Source organism: Pholcus phalangioides, unplaced genomic scaffold (assembly GCF_987345545.1).
Source record: "Pholcus phalangioides strain wild (caught in Gottingen) unplaced genomic scaffold, Ppha-v1.0 ptg000003l_1, whole genome shotgun sequence".
Lineage (NCBI taxonomy): Eukaryota > Metazoa > Arthropoda > Arachnida > Araneae > Pholcidae > Pholcus > Pholcus phalangioides.
In genome coordinates, this window is record NW_028301596.1 from 11459376 (window position 1) to 11479053 (window position 19678).

The 19678-nt window shown below is 35.9% G+C and overlaps 1 protein-coding gene across 1 annotated transcript; it reads right to left on the minus strand.

Annotated features, from left to right (window-relative positions):
- Positions 1–2211: 2211 nt before the first annotated feature.
- Positions 2212–19100, minus strand: LOC149088032 (opsin, ultraviolet-sensitive-like). Its single transcript, XM_089251502.1, has 4 exons — positions 19012–19100; positions 14352–14482; positions 9273–9453; positions 2212–3094 (listed from the first exon to the last, which is right to left on the minus strand). Exons 1-4 carry the CDS (start codon positions 19098–19100, stop codon positions 2212–2214), a joined length of 1284 nt encoding a protein of 427 aa, XP_089107628.1.
- Between the last annotated feature and the right edge of the window lie 578 nt (positions 19101–19678).

The window sequence follows — 19678 nt, forward strand, 5'->3', positions numbered from 1 at the left end:
CCTCGATGTTAGGAACCACAGAAAGTCAACTTTGAGCGACCACAACTGTGGCACCAGTGAGGTTCGAACGAGGTCTTCGCGATGAGAGTCCGTCGCTATAACCCCACGACCACAACAGCGTTACGTTCAAACCAACTGTTATGATAATGTGGCCATCTACTTCAATAGGTTCTTGAAGAGCACGAAATGTTTCCTACAGTGATGCTCGTTCGCGATGGGACTGATTTTCTGTCGCATCTCGTCCTGAAAAACGTTTTATGCGAATCATGCATTTGAGTAAAAACCGTTTCACACTTTTTTTTCCAGCCAGAAATGTTATAATTACGCGTTGCGCAAAGGATTTGTGTATTTACCCTCTTGCTCGCTTACTGTGCTACTGAGTGCAGATTTTAATTTCTTCAGACAAAATGATGAGGTTGGTCACTGTAAAGATCCAAATCATCCACCTGAATCCGTTAGGGGTGGGGGCCAATCACTATCTACCCGTTTGGAATAATATACGGCTTTATATGACGAAAGACGTCACTCTACCCTTTGTTAATACGACAGATACAGGAAACTGGCTGTGTAAGGAGATATCGATGTTTCAGGAAAGGAAAATTCATCGCTACCCTCACGGGAACTTGAACCCCGGTCTCTCGTAGCGGACGAGTACTCTACCAACTAAGCTATGAAGACAGAATTTTCCTCTCCTTGGAGCGTATGTATATGCTGAATGTCTCCGTGCAATGGACGGTGGCAACATTCTACTAATAGCTCGCAAATGTCATCAGGGCCACCAGATGGCGGTGTATGACGAAAGACGTCACTCTCCCTTATTAATACGACAGATACAGGAAACGCTAAGTAAGGAGATATCGATGTTTCTCAGGAAAAAAATTAAAATTAAACGAAATAGTGATGATTGGAATTTTTAATTACCGTGTGCCACTTTTTATGTGCTAAAATAGCGAAGACCCCAGTGATTTCAAGACTTCGAAAAGTGTCAAAAATGAAGATTCTCTATCATAGATATCTCGGCAAATTCCTCACATAAGACCAAAAGAAGTCGCCATTCATTTCACCATTATCAGAACAATTATTTTGTAAAGATGGTCTCACCACAGCAGCTTTCTTCTGTCTTTACTTCAATTAAATAATCAATCTATGTTTTGCTTTTGAGTTTCAAATCTATTAAACATCCTGCATACTGTAAGATGCATTTATTATTAAATTTTTGATGATTCTGTCTTGATAGCATTCATACGATATAAGTTTGAGTGATATTTTTACATGAAATATAAAGAAAAAAGATTATTATGTAAATGTCCACTGAAAATCATACAATTCGGACTCACACACATTACCGATGACAGAGGTTTACTAAAATATAGCCTCCGACATTTCGACCCTGGAATATTTCCCCCTAACATTTCACCTACCCTGACAGTGTGAGCGACGAAGTGAGTGGATGCGTGACCGAGTAAGTGAGTGACCAAGTAAGAGAGTGACTGTATAAGTAACCAAGTGAGTGGCGATTGGCCGTATGAATAACCATATGAGTGATCAGGTGAGTGGGTGAATGACAGCCATGCGATCACTCACTCACCAATACAGTCACTCGTTTGATCATTCATATGGTTACTCACTCAGCCATACAGTCAGTCACACTCGCTTATTCCTACGGTCACACAGACGGTCTTCCACTTACTCACATACAGTCACTTTCACTGTCACTCATACGGTCAGGGCAGGCGAAATGTACCGGGAACGAAATGTGCTAGGAGCGAAACGTTGGAGGCAAAATTTCCTGATTACAGAGAACCCAGTTTTGGGGGAAAATATACATAGAGGACTTATAGAATATTTAAATATTACAACTTAAGACTTAATCACTTATACTAAAAGTCCTAGTAGTTACAGAAATAGCTGTGAGAAATGAAAATGTATATATCGGTTTTGAGAATGAAGTGTTCTTACAACGAAGGGGGTTTGAGAATAACATCGATGTATATATTGTGCGTGGTGGGAATAAAAACAACAAGATGTGAACACTGAAGGTCTTTGGTAATAGCTTCTTCACCAAAAAATAAGGGTTTAAGTGGACTTAAAATGTTCATTGACCTTTTGTCACCCCGCACCTCCACTAAAATGACGGATTAGGTAACACCGCCATCTCGAACGATTGAGATACGTATACTTTTAATTTGAACGGTAATGGCACCACCATTTTCAGACTGACCGCCTGAAACTCATTTTTATTTGGTCGTCTTTCCGCTCGATGGAATACAGTTGCGGTATGAATAGTACCTTGACGCTTTCAATTTTATGTCTTTTGACCGATTTGTCACTCTGACTGTTTTGCTGTTTATAGATGGTCTTACGGTTCTCTGACGTCTCGTTACAACAAGTGCGCGTATCAACACAGAGCGGGGCACTGTAGCATTTCTCACGGCTTGCGCCGGACCCACTTGAATAATTGCGATAACTTTCTCTCTGAAGCTGGGGACTGTCGTTTATTTCTTGCTCGGAAGGATCGGACCCGATCACTGAATCACGGAACACTGTCCTGAAAACGTGGGATTTCGAGACGTTCCTCCTTGCGACCCTGAAACGAAACGTGCGTTTTATTCGTTTGTACAACTCGACTTTGAACTTCCTGTTGGACAATCCGTACACGATCGGATCGAGGATGGACGCCGTCTTGCAGAACAGAGCCGGGATCATGGACGCCATCGGCGTAAGCATGGATCGATCCGAGAAGATGCCGAGCAGCGCTACCGTGGCGTAAGGAGTCCAAGACACCGTCCACAGGAAGATCAGAAAGAACGATATCTTGGCCAGTTGAAGCTCTGTTTTCCTATGGTTACGTAGGTTGCGATTGGATGATTCCATCTTCTGTGCGTGGCGAAGGAACACAGACTGCGCTTTTTTCACGGACACGAGCATGCCGGAATAGGCGAAACACACAATGGCCATTGGCACGCACCAGGCTGCGATGAAGTAGGAGAATATGAAGACTTTGTCCTCCATGTTGTCGGAAAGATAGTTGAAACTGCAACTGGTTAAGTATCCTTCTGGTACGTACTGGCTCAGGCCAAGCAAAGGTGCCATACTACAAAAAAAAAAAAAGCGTACTAATAATAAATAGGTATCACACAAGCATATAAGCATTTGATTGAACTAAATGTGGAATTACTAGTCATTGTGAACTAATTCACACTGATTTTTTATTAATAAATTTTGCAAATGTGTATTTTACTAACCGCCGTGTGGTGTTGCCTCAGTTCAGTTTGGTTGAGGTCGCTGTTTAGTCAGCATGAGCCGGGAATTTCCGGAACAGTTTATAGTATTGTAAACTTTTAAGATCTTCGTAGCTTCTGCCAGTTGCCAGTGGCCTCCCCTCCAGGATAGGGGTTGACAGGGCTCTCCAGCCCTTGAGGCTTAAGACAATTACCATCATTTTTTTTTTCATGCTATAAATTAACAACAGAAGTGCCCGCAAAATGTCTGGCTTGGGAGACCACCAAAGAAACCAGCCTAGGGACCTCTACTCAAAAATGTGGGATCCATGAAAAAATCTTAATGTTACCGTAAGCTTATCGTTGAGTAAAATAGGCATTCGCAAGAGAGTATCTTGTTTTTAATGACTGGTGCAACCAATCCTTGAAGGTTTAAATTAGTTGCATCGTCCATCCGCAAATAATTGAGTCAATCTCCGAGCGTAACCTTCAATTCTAAAAGCCAGTTTATGTGGGAAATTATCTCTTCTCTTTTTTTTTTTTCGTATCCATTCTTTGAACCACATTTTTCTGATACGCTTTTTCTTGCGATTTCTATTAAGCAAACACTATGCATACAATGGGCCTAATCGGAAAAAGGAGTCTAAAATTTGGCGCTCTAAGGTAACCTATAGACTACTTTGAGGACTGATATTTTTGTATTGTGAATATTACTGGCGTAATAACCGTAGCAAGTAGACATATCCTAATTAAGCCTCCGCAAGACCCATTGCTCACTCAACCAAAATGAAAGAAGATGATACGATAGCTTTGGTCATGGAGAAGATTAGCTTGCATGAATATTTTATGTAGCCCCTAGCTGATCAAGGAGAAAGTTAAAATTATACAAAAATAAAATTTTGTCAGTAATTCCATTTCGTGATGTAAAGACTCGAAATTCCACCACTACAGGAGCCATGGGGGGGGGGGGGGAAGGGGGTGTCTAAAAGTTATACAGAGAAATCACGCCGAGCCGAAACCGCTGGAGCAAAAAAGTGTGAAATTTCGTCAGTTTCTTTTTTATTTCGTAATGTAGAGACTCACTAAGAGGGGATTTTTCAAAAGGTTATACGGAGCAATCATCGATGAGACGAAATCGCTGACGTCATAAATATGAAATTTAGTCAATATTATATTTTATAATGTAGATACCCACTAAGACGGGATTCCTCAAAGTACAAACCCCAAGGGGTTCTTGAGGCGTTCAAATGACATATGGGGGTGGGGGGAATCATCGCCTAGTAATTTTCATATTATGTCATATATTACACGTGAGCGAAGCCGCGGAGTAACAGCCAGTTATTATTTAAGTAAAACTCTATTTTTTTAAGTAAAAGAGTATTATGTTGCCTACAATATTTTGTACGATAGAGAACATCATTTGGCATCGCTAAATTGGCATAACTAATATTATTACACTATTATTGCTTATAACACCTTCAGTTCAAAAACAGAGATGTTGCCACAAGTTTTTTGAACAATGTGTGTTTATTTGAATATTCCCGGTAAAAAAAAAGTTTTTCATGCTCGAAGTCTAGAGACTAGAGACGTCTACAGACTCGGGAAAAACGCTAATTTTTACAATAAGAATAGTTCTGGACGCAGAAACTGGTAGAAATGCAAAATATTCGCTTTAGTAAGACAAAAAAATTTATTCCTCAGTACGCAAGCTTTCTTACGTAGGAACATCAGAAAAATCCTCTCTCATGCATAGCGTTGGATTCGGCGCGAAATTTGTTGAATCCTTGTCAATCTTCGGCTCGTGAGGAGGGAAAAATATCGATTGGACTGAATTTCTCGAGCAAAAATTTATTTTTAACATAGTGTATGCAGGAAGAGTTGCGCTGGAGGGCGGGCTAACTCGGCACCACTTCCATTCACGTTCCTGACTTGAAATAAGTGAATCACTTTGCGAAGCTTCATAATAATAAAGGTTAAAAAAAAAATCTGCATGATGGTGGTTTTCCGGGTGAGTATGATAGGATTATATCCATCAAAGGATCTGCCTTTTATAATAAGATATGCAAATGGTGCTGATACTCCAACCGCACTTGAGTTTGAGGAGTTAGAGAGAACGTGATCTGATCCTTAGAAAGATATAAAAACTGCATTGACGGAGAGAAATCGCATTATGAATGTCTTTGAAAGCTGCGAACATCTATTATCAACTCCAGGAGAGGACGGCAATGGAAATAGAAAGATCAATCAGAAATTTTTGATGTCGCAACACAATCACTTCTTGTAATAGGCCTATCTTCTCAATCTATAACAATTATTCAATTGATATTATCATTTTTCATTGCATCGAAGAGTCACTAATATTGTTTTTCCTCTTTTCTCGAAGGGTTTCGATTTTTCATTTGGACGTAGATTACGCGTCTTAAGGATGAAACTGACGTGACGTGATAATCACGTCACGTCAGTTTCATACTTGGTCAGTTTTCTACACTGACATAATAATACACTGCATATAGTTTCGTATTCTCAAGACGATTTAGTGAACTGACCGAACATTTATCGCTTCAATTATCACATCACGGCTCATTCCATTTGTATGTCTACGAACGCGTTGATATTTTTCGGCTAATCGTAATTTAATTTTTTTAGCATGGGTTTTGTTCAGCAGTTGGAAACGACTTTGAACAGTGAGTTCCGGTCAAATAAGCCCTGGCACTGACAAAAACCACTTAGTAGTCACCGGTCAAAAGTTCAATGAAACCGTCTCATGTGCCGTAAGTACAGTAGGAAAGCCTCAAATACGATTGGGGGAAGGAGGTTTAAATTTTTTTGTCCATTGTTTGTGTGTGTGTGTGTGTTAGCTCAGAGTAATTCTTACCAGTGACGTGTGATAATAAGTGTCGTCCTTTCTTTAATTCTTGGAAAAAAGAGAAAGAAAAGCATTCGTTTCCGAGAATTTTTTTGACGTTGCAGTAAAAACTTGCTGAGATACAACTCGCTATAGCCCAATGTGTTTGGTATCTTTAGCGTTAGCACTTTGAGAAGCTTTTGCAAATCACTCGTTATAGCGAGATTCTCGTTATGAGAGCTTTACGCTTTATATTTATATGCATTTGAAATTGTTAAAAAATTAACCGGCCATTGTACCAATGTGATTATTCATCTGGACGAACTGCTGATTCGTTAAAATTATTTTCTGGTCGATTTTCATCCAACTAATAAAACATAAACGTCCAATTAGCACCCAAAGGCTTACAGGCATCCAAATTTGGAAATTTGGGCTGTGGTGAAATTATTAGATCAAACTACGAATTGCCACCTGGCAGTCGAGTGATTAGGAAGCTAGCCTCTCACTGTGCAGGTCAGAGTTCGAGACCCGGTTCGGGCATGGATATGTATACTAACACCAACCAAATCCCTGGATACGGATCTTTGGCGAATACGTGATGTCCACGTTATTTAAATATTAAGGATTTGGTTTACTGGAAAAATTTGAGCGTAATAAAAGTGAAAAAAATTTATAATTGATAAAATAACTTGATGCATTTGAGATATGAAATCATATTTAAAAGATTCATACCAACCATTTTCACATAAAAATGATGTGCAAAATCAAAAAAGTAAAAGAAAATGTTAATATGTCAAGAACAAGTTATTCAATTGAACCAATTTTCAAATCGTTGATACGTATTTAAATTGAAAGATCAATAGAAAATGAAAAATAAGGAACTGATCACAACAAGTCAAACTAATCGTAGTTATATATATTTCTGATTATCGAGAACCCTCATAATTTGAAAAGATAATCGAATTCGATTATATGATTCCAATAACTTTTTTGTTAGAAATAGATTGATTTAGAAGCGCTCGGACCATTTTCGTAGCGGGACAAATTAATCGGAAGTGCCCGAAATCGGTCATTTTCTTCGTCTCGAAAAACCTTATTCGAATTTTTGTTTTCTCTCTTTCTTATTCTAAGAAACGTATTAGAAATTCCCAGAATGTGTTACCGTCAATGCTTTTCCCCACTTGAAATATGAGCGGGGAAAGAAAAATGAAAGGGATTTCTTTGTTGCAAGAAAGTATTTACTTTATCTAAGGCCGAAAGAAAAAGGGAATTGCAGTGAAAACAACACAATAAAAATGTATGAACCTATCGCTTCAAGAAAAGACTAAGACTTCCATTTTCTTCTCCGTCATCGCTTTTATTCCGTTATCGATATAAAAGGAAATGAGTTAGTTACTTGTTCAGCAGAAAAATTTGTGAAATTCAAAATGAGCAAGATATTCGGTAGAAAGTCATATCTAATATCCCATCATGTCGTGTCTCATTAGTACGACACACACGAGCTACTATAGTTTTATCTTTTATAAATATTCTGTTCCAACTTTTTTTTCTTTTACAATTTTCGAATTCAAATTTTTGGACCGTGACTGAAAGAATTTCAAAGTTCCCATCAGTTGCGTGATAAAATCCAATTTAAATGTAATTTCAAACCGCTGAAAAGTTCAATCGGAATGGCCACAATTTAAAGACTTTCCGGATGTGAGATTGGTTTAAAGTGTCTGCTGAGAAATTCCAATGTATTCCGGCTTATATGTTCGAAGGAATGTTTAGTTTTTGTCTTTTTAGAAAGAAACCATCATGTGTTTCATTCTGAGTACAGAAAATCTCACTTCTGTCACCACCGGAGGGACAAAAAAATTCGTTCGTTAATGAGGGGTGACCGTAAATCAGGGGTTTGAAATGCATACTTTTATTATGCAAGGGAAAGTTATTACTTGCCCCTAAAACAGGGGTGACCGAATGTGAGGGGTGTCCGTTAAGAGTGGGTTTTACTGTGTTGTTTTTCATGAGCAATGAATGCAAAAATTGTGATATGCTAGTTTTTTCCGAAAAAAGAGTAGTAATTTTTTCAAGAGAATATGTTATTTTTAAAGTATTTATATTTAAATTGTACCGGTATACGGTCAGGCCTAATTAGTCAGATATCAACAGATACCATTCCCGCAGATACCATTCGATTACGCGAGGAACAATGCAATTACCGCTAATGTAGTTTGTAAAATGTCTTATACAGAGTTCATAGCTAACAGCTGGCACGGAAATTTACTGGGGAACCGTTGATCCTAGAGGCACACTTCCAATTAGAAAAATTATCTAAATAACGTGGGGGGGGGGGGCTCAAATAAGGCATTCATATTGCAAGGGGTTGTCTAGTTATACAAATAAAAAAAAATTTCTATATGGACACCTCGTCCTCAAAAACGCAATTGAAAAGTTGTTGTCCCGCTTCTCCTAAGGCCAACAAAGAAAATCTCACATATGTAAGTGCAATATTTGCTGAGTAATTTCAATTGAAAAATCAGAAGAAAGTTGGGATCGAACAGCATAAAAAAACTAACGGAAAATTTTTCTCAATTTTTTCAAATCCAATTTTTTCCCAATCCTATCCTGTTTTTCCCAATTTTTTGAATTCAGATATCTCAGCGAATATTGCATTAGTAGACTTTTTGGGTTTGACTCAGGAGAGAAAGGGCAAAAAACTTTGTAATTGGGTTTTCGAGCATAGGGTGTCCATATGAAATATATATATATATATATATTTGTAATTTTTAAAACTATCCACTCCCTTGCAACATGAATGACGGATCTGAACACTACACGATATTTGGATACTATTTGTAATTGCAAGTATGATTCTAAGATCAACGGTTCACCAGTAAATTGTGGTGCCAACAGTTAGCTATGCACCCTGTATGGTTTGCAATGTCTCAAATATGAAATTTTTTTTTAGCTGTCATCTATGTAACCATCCTCTTGAAGCAGAAAATGTTTTTACAGTTTCCAAAATGTTTGGTGATTTCCAGTTTTCGCAGTAATCACGGCACTTCAATAAAAGAAAAAAGGTCATTTGCTACCCTATGGAGAAAAATTGGTTGTCTTAACGTCTCCTATAACCCCTCTCATTTTGGCGGAAGAGTTCTTGGACAATTTGAACGCACAGGAACACATAAAAATTGTCAAATCAAATATTAATAAAGTACACATACCTGAAAATTAAAGAATATATCCATACAGACAAAACCATAATTATCGCTCGAGATTTTGTCATCCGACTTGAAGGATGTAGAGGATTTGATATTGATATGTATCTCTCGATGGCCATGGCTGCTATGGACATTATGGCTGATGTTCCAGCTAGGCCACCCAATGCTCCATAAAACTCGCACCCTAATAACATTCATGGTTTAATAAAATACATGAAACAGTGATCGAATGGTTATTTTCAACTTTTGTTATCTTCAATAGCAAAAATTGCATGTTAGTCCCATAAATATGAAAACTAAGAGTTTTTTTTAAATAAAAAATTAGAAGTTGCAAATGCATTCAAAAAAAGTTCTAACACACAATTGACACATAATTTACAAACTTACATCAACAAATGGTGATTCTATTGCAATAAAACAATTTAAATGTCAAAGAGAAAGATAAAAAAATGCATAAAGTTTCCATTCTTCGTTTTCGTGTTCTTCGGAATAGTTAATTTTCTCAACATTCGAACTATATTACCTCAAGGGATATTATCCTTATATTATCAGTTCATTAACGGATCCTTAGAAACGGCAACATTGAATGTTGCAAAATGCATTGGGCTCATTTAGATTTTATAAACACCACAAACAAGCTTCGTTATCTTGAGCTACATCCCGCATACTCTGGAAGCGCGAATAGGTTTTGAGCAGGTTCTCCCTGGTGGCAGGAACGAACTGGGACGCTGTTAGCTGCAAAACCCAGCGTTACCTTCAGTGGAAAGAATGGGCGAACATTCACTTGAATGACAAATATCAATTCTAAAAATGAAAGACCAAATTCTACGAACAATCAGGATGTTCTTGGATGTTCTTCTCTGCTTTTTTGAATGAAGGCTGGCCTTCTCCACTGGCCAGTGAGGCGTGATTAAGTTCCAGCAAGATTATGTATCTGTTACAGTAAATCTGAGAAATCACTTGTTATGCATAACCTTCAATTAAGTTAGATGAAGTTATCCCTTTCACCGGTAATTATGCATATTTTCCGTGTCATCGTTGAATTTGATAAACAATAAAAATAAAATACAGCTTTCACTGTTGATGATGAATAATACCCAAGAAGTGTCGTTGGTAAATTTGATAAATGCTAAAAGTATCACTTTTACCGGTGACTATGCATAATAACTCCAGTGTATATGGTGAATTTAATAAATGTGAAAAAAAATCTCAAATGTGAGTCTGGCATGTTCGATAAAAATAGTCAGACAGTGAAACGAATATTCAATAACTAAAATAAATTCAATAAATTTCATGATTCAACTACAGAATTTGTTTTTCAAATACTGCCCTTCTGTCAAATAAGGGTTAATTACCAGGGATATTATGAAAAATCCGTTAAATCAGAGTTCATTATTTCCGGTTCAGACTCTGGCTCAAAAGTACCATCATCTAAATAATAAATCGTATCATAGCAATGAGACCGATTTGTCATGTTTGGTAAAATGGTGATTCTGCATAGTAACTGGCAAATTTGATGAATTTAGTGCAGTTTATCATGCTTACCAATGCCGCTTGTAGAGGTACTAGATTTTTCAGCATTTATCAAATTTATCGACGACGCTTGGGTAATGAGCATCAGGGGCGTACGCAGAAAAGGCCTTTGCAGGAGGCCACAAAAGGCTTGGAAGGGGAGCACAAAAATTTACTTTCCGCGAGAAATTTTGAGTTATCACCCTTCAAAAAGCATTTAAATAAACAGAAATTGGAAAAATATAAAAGGTATTTTCTTTCGAGATATTTCAATTTTTCACCGGAATATTAATTTTTTTTCTAGTTTTTGGTCGGCTTCGGGAGGGGGAATGCATGGGCCTGACCACACTTCCCTGTGTACGCCTCTGTTGTGCAAAACCACCGGTAAAAGCGTTAAATTCATGCAAATTTATCAAACTTACCAAAAAATCCACATTACCCGGATTTATCACATTTACCGTAACATATCGATACAAAAGCTTGTTTCTATAAAAAAGTGGTCTGAGAAAATCATGGAGCTAATATTGTGTGACCAGCACTTAGTCCTGACCCTAGTCGATGATATAACAGAGCTGAAAAGGCCGAATCTGGCGAAGTTCAACTTAAATTGAACAATAGAGAGAAAAGATAAATTAAATCGTGTACCCCACACATACACACAAAATATAAAAATAAAATAATGCCTAATTGAAAGTTTTGCTCTGTCTTCGATTTTCAATGGCTAACTTCTGAAATTTACACCTAGAGACGATGTTGTTTGTTGCATTTCATCGAGCGTAGTCCTAATACAGTCGATTCCCATTATAGCGAACCCTAAGAAACCGGAGAAATCACTTCGTTACTACGAAATTTCGTTATAACGGAATTCCAAGTTTTTCTATTGCTCCTATGTAAAATCCGATGTTTTAGAAAAAAGTGTTCGGTAAAGTGAGATTTTCGCTATAACGATATTCGTTAAAACGGAATTCAACTGTATTATAACGTTATTCAAGTTGTATAACTGTGCTCTCCATGTTCAGAAGTTATTTTATGTAAAAGGAAATTTATTTTGTCCCTGAATAACATTGGGGTTTTTTTTTTGGTTAATACGAGCATTTTTAAATTTTCAGCGAGCACGTTGGTCTTCATGTCTGCATTTAAAAGCTGGAAGCGATCTTGTGGGGATTATTGTTATAATTATTTTTGTAAAAAGCCTGTTTTGGCAAAAGTATTATAAAGTTTTTAATACTGATCTCTCCATTATCTTTGCATTGATTTTCAATCAACCATGATAACCATTGAAACGACAAAGATAGACTTTCCAGGGAATTGATTGAATGTGGGAAAGAAACGCTAGTGAAGAAATAAATAGAGGGATAACAGAAAAAAAATTTGCCACTAAACCAAGATTAACGGGACGCAGATTGGAGCTTTCCTTGCAGAACATTAATCTTTTTTACGTCTTTTATTTTTTGTTCCAAAAACGTTGCAAACGAAAAAATATCTTTTCAAAAATAAACTTTTTTTTCCGTTATTACTGAGTTTTACATTTAATCCGCTCTTTATGCCTACACCAGCGTCCCAAATTAAATATATAATTGGTCATATATTGGATAAATATCGGTCAGAATTTAAGGAAATTAGGCATGGGTACAGAGTACGTGAAAAATTTATTACATGCGGCAATTGCGTGATTGTGAGTAATGCTCACAAGAGCTGGATGTCGAAAACTGGCGTTGCAGGATGTACTTAAAATAGGGCGAATACGATGGGTAGTAGACAGTTATCGAGGCCGATGTCTCAGTTAAAACGTCTCGCCAGAGAGAGCAACAGGCCTAAAACGATACAACTATTCAATCATTACACTTCACTTACAGTTAGAAAAACTGATGGCAGATGGCGGCACTATACATAACGAGCATTACACAGAAACAAACTTCACGACAGGTTCACTAAACGTACATTCCAACATGCACCAATTCGTTAGAAATTCCGCAAAGGAATGTGGACGAGATGCATGAGTGGTTTAGAAGTAGACAGTTAACGAGATAGCTGATGAGTTTCTGCTGCTCCTACTTCGTGTAACCAAGGTGCTCCTAATTTCGGTATTGTTCTAATAGTCAGTTGATGAATCGCAATTGCTTTTCTTAGTGCTACATGTTTATCGAAGTCAGGTCTGAAGATCTGAATGACAAACTAATTCGTCAAATACGATTCCTGCCAGGTTTTTCTTTGACGCCCAGGAATAACTAACATCTTGTTACGCAAAAATGCTAAGTGCAGTATAACACGTCACTTTGAATACTTCTTAGTCACCTCCCTATATTGGACAATTTTGAATGGAACCGACCATAATTATATTTCAAAGCACGTCCACAATACTCCGTATCTTGAACACCTCTCTATCTCGGACATTGGACACCCTCTGGGTTCTTTTCTTGGACAAGTACAGCACATTGTCTGCTGATTATCAGCTTTGCTGAATACTTGATAGTGTATATATGAAGGTGTTGTTGGGAGAGTGGGTTTCCCCGTCTCTCTTTCAAGAGGTTTAAAAAACAGATTTATTGTGTTAACCCGCGAAATATTGTGTAACTGTCAGAATATGGTATTTTTCTTACACAACTCCCTCTCTTTGTGCATCCCTTATTCATAAGTTTTTCCTGTTTCTTTTTTTTTATCTCTCTGCATTTCTATCTTTTATTCAGTCTTCAATAGTGCTCTGTATGTGAAGTATCATTTTTGACATCCCTACAGTGTTTAAACTTATCATTGTGAGTAAGCGAAATCATGGCCTCAATAAGGGTGCGGCTGACAGTGTCCAGGGGCCCGAAACGATTCTTATCTGTTTTTTTTTTCACTCTATAAACTTACTGTAGAAGGTGAAGATTCCCAAAGCTCGCGAAAACTCTGACATGGAAGCCCTGCGAAGATCGCACCTGTAAGTCCCTGCTGCAGTATGTGGGTGCCCACAAACGGAAGCTTGTAGAGTTGGCAATCGAAAGGAAAAGTGAACTTATTGAATGTTTAATGACTTTGAATCGACAAGAAATAATTAAAATGTTGCTTCGACTACGACATAATATTGAAAATAAGTGGGCGTTTTCAACAATCGATGAAACAAAACATAATTTTCTAACAGATTTTTCCATAAGCATTGATTTTAATAAGTGAAAAAAAATGAAATATGGCTATTACACTCAAGAATGCATATTTAATTAATGTATTTAAATTTCTTCATTGTAAAATATTGTTATTAATTAAAGAGATATTTTGTTCACAATTATTTTGTAATACTTATTCAAAAGGTTAATGTTTTTATGACCATAAATAGTTTTTATTGTCATATTATACCAGCTTTTTAATGGTTACGTAAAATATCTCTTTGATCCTCAATATCTTGAACATCTCTTTAACTTCGACAGATAGCTATGTCACATCGATCGGCCACAGTAGACACAAAAATGATTTTTTTATACAGGATGCTACGAAGACCATTCTTTCTTTAACAAGTGAAAGTGATTAAAGTGCGTGTAGATAATGAAACAAAAAAGTACTTGGCAAATACTGAATGAGTACTAACTGACTTACAGCGTTGTCCAGCAAGCGGCCCGAGTGCGAAGCTATTGTAAATGAAAACTGGAGCTTTAACCAGGATCAAAAAATCACTTACGGCCAAATTCACGACTAGGTAATTTGAAGGAGTGCGCAAACGCTTTGTCCTAAAAAAGAAGAATACAGTCACAAGTTGGTAATATTAATGTAACTAGTATAGTGAACACGCAGACACACACAGTGAAATCTCGATCTCGATATAACGATACTCTGGGGACTAGGAAAAAAATATTGCTGCAGAGGGATTATCGTTCAGCTATTTAACATTATAATGTAAACATTTTCAAGCAAGACTTCGTTGCAGCGAGGTTGCACCGTAATTAAAAAAATTCATGCATATTAGGTCATCACTTGAGTAATGTAGTCGTGGTTTTTTTTTTTTTTTTTGCTTAAACATATGTACTCATTGAGATTATCCATTCAAAACGTTTTCTCGCCTACAACGTTTTTTCATGGTGTTTTTTTTCGCAAAAAAACCACTGAAATATTAAATTCAATATACGAAGGCATGAAATTTTCAGAAATTTTGAATCAAAACCAAATGCTTATTTTGGTATTATGGTCGCAAATATTAAGTAACCTAGCGCTCATGCACCGGATACAAATTTACTTATACATCTATAATAATTCCGCAATATTTAGTTCGCTAGCATTTAATTGGGTATAATATAATTATTTGTCCATCATATTATACCCAATAGTTCTTTTCAACAAAATATTACGCTTGAGAATGAATTTTTCATTTTGTATTTTTTTATTCGAGACATATATATATCCTCTCATCTCCATTCCATTGAAAGAAGAAAGGTGAGAAAAACTGTGCGTGTTTTACTATTAGAAAAACCATTTGACGAAAATATTTTTGATTTTTAAAAGCAGTGGCGTTGATTTTATCATACGGGAATTTTAAGATGTGACTGGTATTGATTTCATTTTATTTTAGCAATTTGATTTTATAATACAGCTGATTTTGTTTGTGGTTATTTTACTACCGTGTGGGGGAGGGGGATTATTCCCCAACCTTATTCGTATCGTTCACTATAGATTTCAGTGTTTCTGTTTTCCAAACCATTTTGACAGGCAAAATCTGTGAAACACTGAGGACAAGCAGTGGAAATAGAAAAAAAAAGTTTTGTTCATTTGTTCAAAACTTCTAATATCTTCAAATATGGTATGCGAAAACAATTTTTGCTGTTGTCAGAAAGTTGTTGTATAAAGGAACAACCATTTTGAATTAATAATTAATTAGAACTACTCCCCAGGCATTTATAGTTTTTTTTTTCCTTACGTACGAAACCGATAGTATTTACGATAAATCTTTACAACGAATTCCTATTAAATATCTCTGACAGAACTTTCATTCAAAGCACGCGCAGGTTTAACGATGTTCAAGATCAGCAGCTTTTATGAACAAAGACAATCGACATTATGAGTTCTAGATACATTTTTCAGTCAGCTATATGATCGAAAATAAATATTGTGGGGCCATTTTCTGATAGGTCTTTTCGTGAAAATGCTATAAACGGGATACATTTCTGATCATTCATTTTCGTAAGAGCAATTTTTCTTGGACTTTAACAGATTGATACATTTTATCGCCCGACAATTTAGTTTCGGTTACTACATTTCTTTTCAATGTCTTACTGTTGTAAGAGTGTTTCGTTAATGACATCGGGGCCGTGGTAAATGAGAGAGAGAGGAAGGCCCTAATCGAAGAGAACTCACGAGTTGGTTTTCATTTTTAAATTTCGGAAGGAAAAGAAGTAATTTTTCATTTTTTGACATACATCGAGAGCATTCCTTTTGTCTAGTGATGTATTGTGGTCTTTACATAGAAATGTGGATAACTAAATCCTGATGAAATTTGAAACAATTGGATTTCAGAAATGAAGTTCTTAACCACCCTTTTTACTGCGCGGTACTTTTTACTTTAACCCACCCTTAAACGTTGGGGCTACCTATAATAAAGTAGACACGTTTAATTTAAAACTTATATAACTTATGTTTAAATTTAACATACTTTTGACACATTGATAAAAACATTTGCGCATTTCCGTTGAAAACCGCATATTTATTATTCAATTAGCCTTTTAACAATTTTCAAACCATTTGAATTAAACTTAAAAACAGGAACTTAAACCTTTAAATAAGCATTTAATTGCGATTTGAGCTGTGAATTAATGAAATTAATAGTTACACATTTCTCCAAAAATAAAATAATATATTATCGGAATATCAAATATCGGAATTACTGCAGATAAATTATTATAAAAGTCCTTACACAACAGATAAAGCATCACTCATTCATGAAAAAATGAATTCTATGATTTTGGCAACAAAATCCTTCCATCAAGTCCAGATGAGATATTAATATTTGATTACATCACACACAATGTAACAAACATGGTGCATTTCTGTCGCTTCCCATTCTTTGAAATGGGTCTGTCAATTTTGGAATACCCTATTGTGTCGGAGAATGAGATATTCTATATTGTTATCCTTTACACACACTTCGTATTCAATAATCATATATTTTTTCAAAATAACGCGTTGAAGTGTTTCTTTGCTTTCCATTACCAATAATAACAGAAGGTTAATGAAAAAGTTTCCAGTCCAAGGTCAAATTTGTTACAAATTCACGGACAACTCGCGTGTTTTAATAAAACAGCTGCAGCGGGCGTCGTTATGGTAGTTCCCAAATGACGTAGAATAAGAATTGATTAGTGTTTAATGGCCCTACTTCATTCGAGCCGAACGTCTCAATACAAAGTAATTACTTCAGATTCACGCGGTGGAAATAGTTCTCCTCAGCTGTCTTAATTAATTCAGCGAATTCTCTGGGAATACTATGTATTGATGCTGGTATGTTTATGCAAGCGATGTAGAACGATCTTGGTTAGTCGGAAAAACTCTTTCTATACGTTTTTCCCCCTCTGCTGCACGCAGTTTCAGTTCGCGAACATCCCTATTGTAATTAATATTTGACGTAATTGCATAGATTAATGTTCGTACATTAATCATTCCGGAAAATAGAGCGATTACATAGATTGTTCCTAAATAATTTATCAGATCGGAATATCCTCTTACGATGCGAGTTATTTCTAATAATAATAATTATTATTATTATTCAGTCATGGATTAACTAGTATTTTCACGATTTTTTTTTAATTTTCTTTTTATTTTAAATTTAATTCACACTAAATTAAATTTTTTTAAAAATGCATTATGATATGAGCGCTTCGAGCATATACCATAATGCACATTAATATGACCACAAACTGATATCCAAATAATTTTTTTTTTTTGCAGTCTAGCAGTAAGTTAATGACATTTGGAGCAATTGAATACTACTGCGTGGAAAGTGCGAGGCGGAAGACCTGTAGAATGAACATAATGTTCTTGGTGGTTGTAAATGCAGTCGATTAGGTTCAAGTCTAGGAAATTTTGGGGAGAGGGAAGCTGTGTGTTGAAATTTTCGATTATAACCTTCAATAATCTCCAGACATTTTAGTGGGACATACAGGGTGTCCCATAAAGTCGTTAATACTGTAGTTTTAAAAAATTCATAAAAATTGAAAAAATATCGGATATTTATTTGAATGCTGTTTACGAAAAAAATTATTCTCGCTAAGAAGGATTCTTTTGGTACAGAGAAAAAATACTTCAATTTTTTGTTAATGGAGGACGCTAGAACAGAAATGATTGGACCCGAACTTTTCTTCAATTCTTCATGTCCGAAACGTTCATAAAGCCTCAGCCGACGATTCCTGGTTGAGGTAAAACAACTTCACAAGTAGCGCTTTATCCCTCAATGTCAACATTGCAATTGAAACCTTATGTATAAGAGACAGTAACAGGAAATTTCAGAAAAATAAGTTGTTAATATTATCAACCCTGCATTCTATAGGACTAGGGATATTCGCGAATTGTCAGTGACTGGCTTTGGTGAAGCGCCCTTCATTGACAAAAATTCGAACTATTTTTTCTGTATAAGAAAAATCCTCTTCATGAAAACAACTTTTCTGAAACCGAATTTACCAATATAGGAAAATTGAAGGAAAATACTAATTTCTTCAGTTTTTATTGCTTTTTTAACTCTTTACGGGTTTATGGGACAACCTGTATGACAATCCCAGAAGATTCTATATCTTTTTGGAAACAATCATTATTTTGCGTTCACAAGTATAAATGCATTTTAAAAATCAGAAAAAAGAGTCAATAAAAACAATGGATTTTTACATGAATTCATTCATCTGTCAATCAGTTCACCAAGTAATTTTTCCAAATTTCTTCATTTTTTCCCGAAAAATTTGATTCTATTAAGGCATACATTCGAAAAAATGGAGGGATACAAGACTTTTGAAAATTTTTTAATTACATATGAAAGTTTTGAACGCAGTTTTCATGATTTAAAAGCTGAACAGATATGATTAAAATATACTCAGAAAATAAAATTTACAAATTAAAATAATATTTACTATATTTTTACAAGCACCAAAATTAGTCTTATTCCAGGTCGGAAATACAGTACCTGTATGTATGTATGTATAAATAAATAAATATATATATATATATATAAACAACCCCATCAACTATGAAATATTGATCACGCAGATCTTACGTACAATTCACTAACACTATCATCAAGCTCACTTCGGATATCCGATGTTTCACCATTAATTTGAAACCGTTATCGGGAAAACTGGTGCTCTTCCGAGACGACATTTCGATCTCAACACTACGGCCGTCAGACAAAACATGTCTCACGCAAATGGTGGGGTCATTTTGACCCCACCATTTGCGTGTTGAAAGATTTTTTGTCACACACGGAAACTTTAACGAATGAAATAACGGAAAGAGAAAATAGAACAACCTCATAAATTTGTCAAGAACATATAAACAACCTGCTTCAAAGGTACTGATAACAGGATTCATAGGATGCATTTTTTTTCAAGCGAGTGGCATGTTTAGCAATGCGTGGGGTCAAACACCACGCTAGTTGAGGGTTAATGTTTAGCTTGATTAGATATTAATACTCCCCATATTAACTATCCATTGAATTTAAGCCCTTCAACTGTGATTCTATTCCATTGGGTAAATCCCACTTCTCTATCAATCTTCATTTCATGTAATCCTGTTTAATTGGCTTTATCGAACGCTTTCTGAAAATCCGCATGTGACGAATCACTTGCTCTTCTGGGGATTGTTCTAGAGATATTGGGACATTATGGCACATTCTTGAAAGATTCATTAAGCAAGTGTTATGAAACCGTGCTAGTTGTCTAGAAGGTATTTGATTTGTT

What these genes read in the sequence shown, in the direction of transcription:
- LOC149088032 (XM_089251502.1), bottom strand. Translation starts at nt 19,100, where the DNA reads ATGTCGTCTCGGAAGAGCACCAGTTTTCCCGATAACGGTTTCAAATTA. An exon ending in GCCGCTTGCTGGACAACGCT is followed by an intron (nt 9,454 to 14,351) that starts GTAAGTCAGTTA and finishes GAATGTTATTAG; the next exon opens with GGTGCGAGTTTTATGGAGCA. An exon ending in ATATATTCTTTAATTTTCAG is followed by an intron (nt 3,095 to 9,272) that starts GTATGTGTACTT and finishes TTTTTTTTGTAG; the next exon opens with TATGGCACCTTTGCTTGGCC.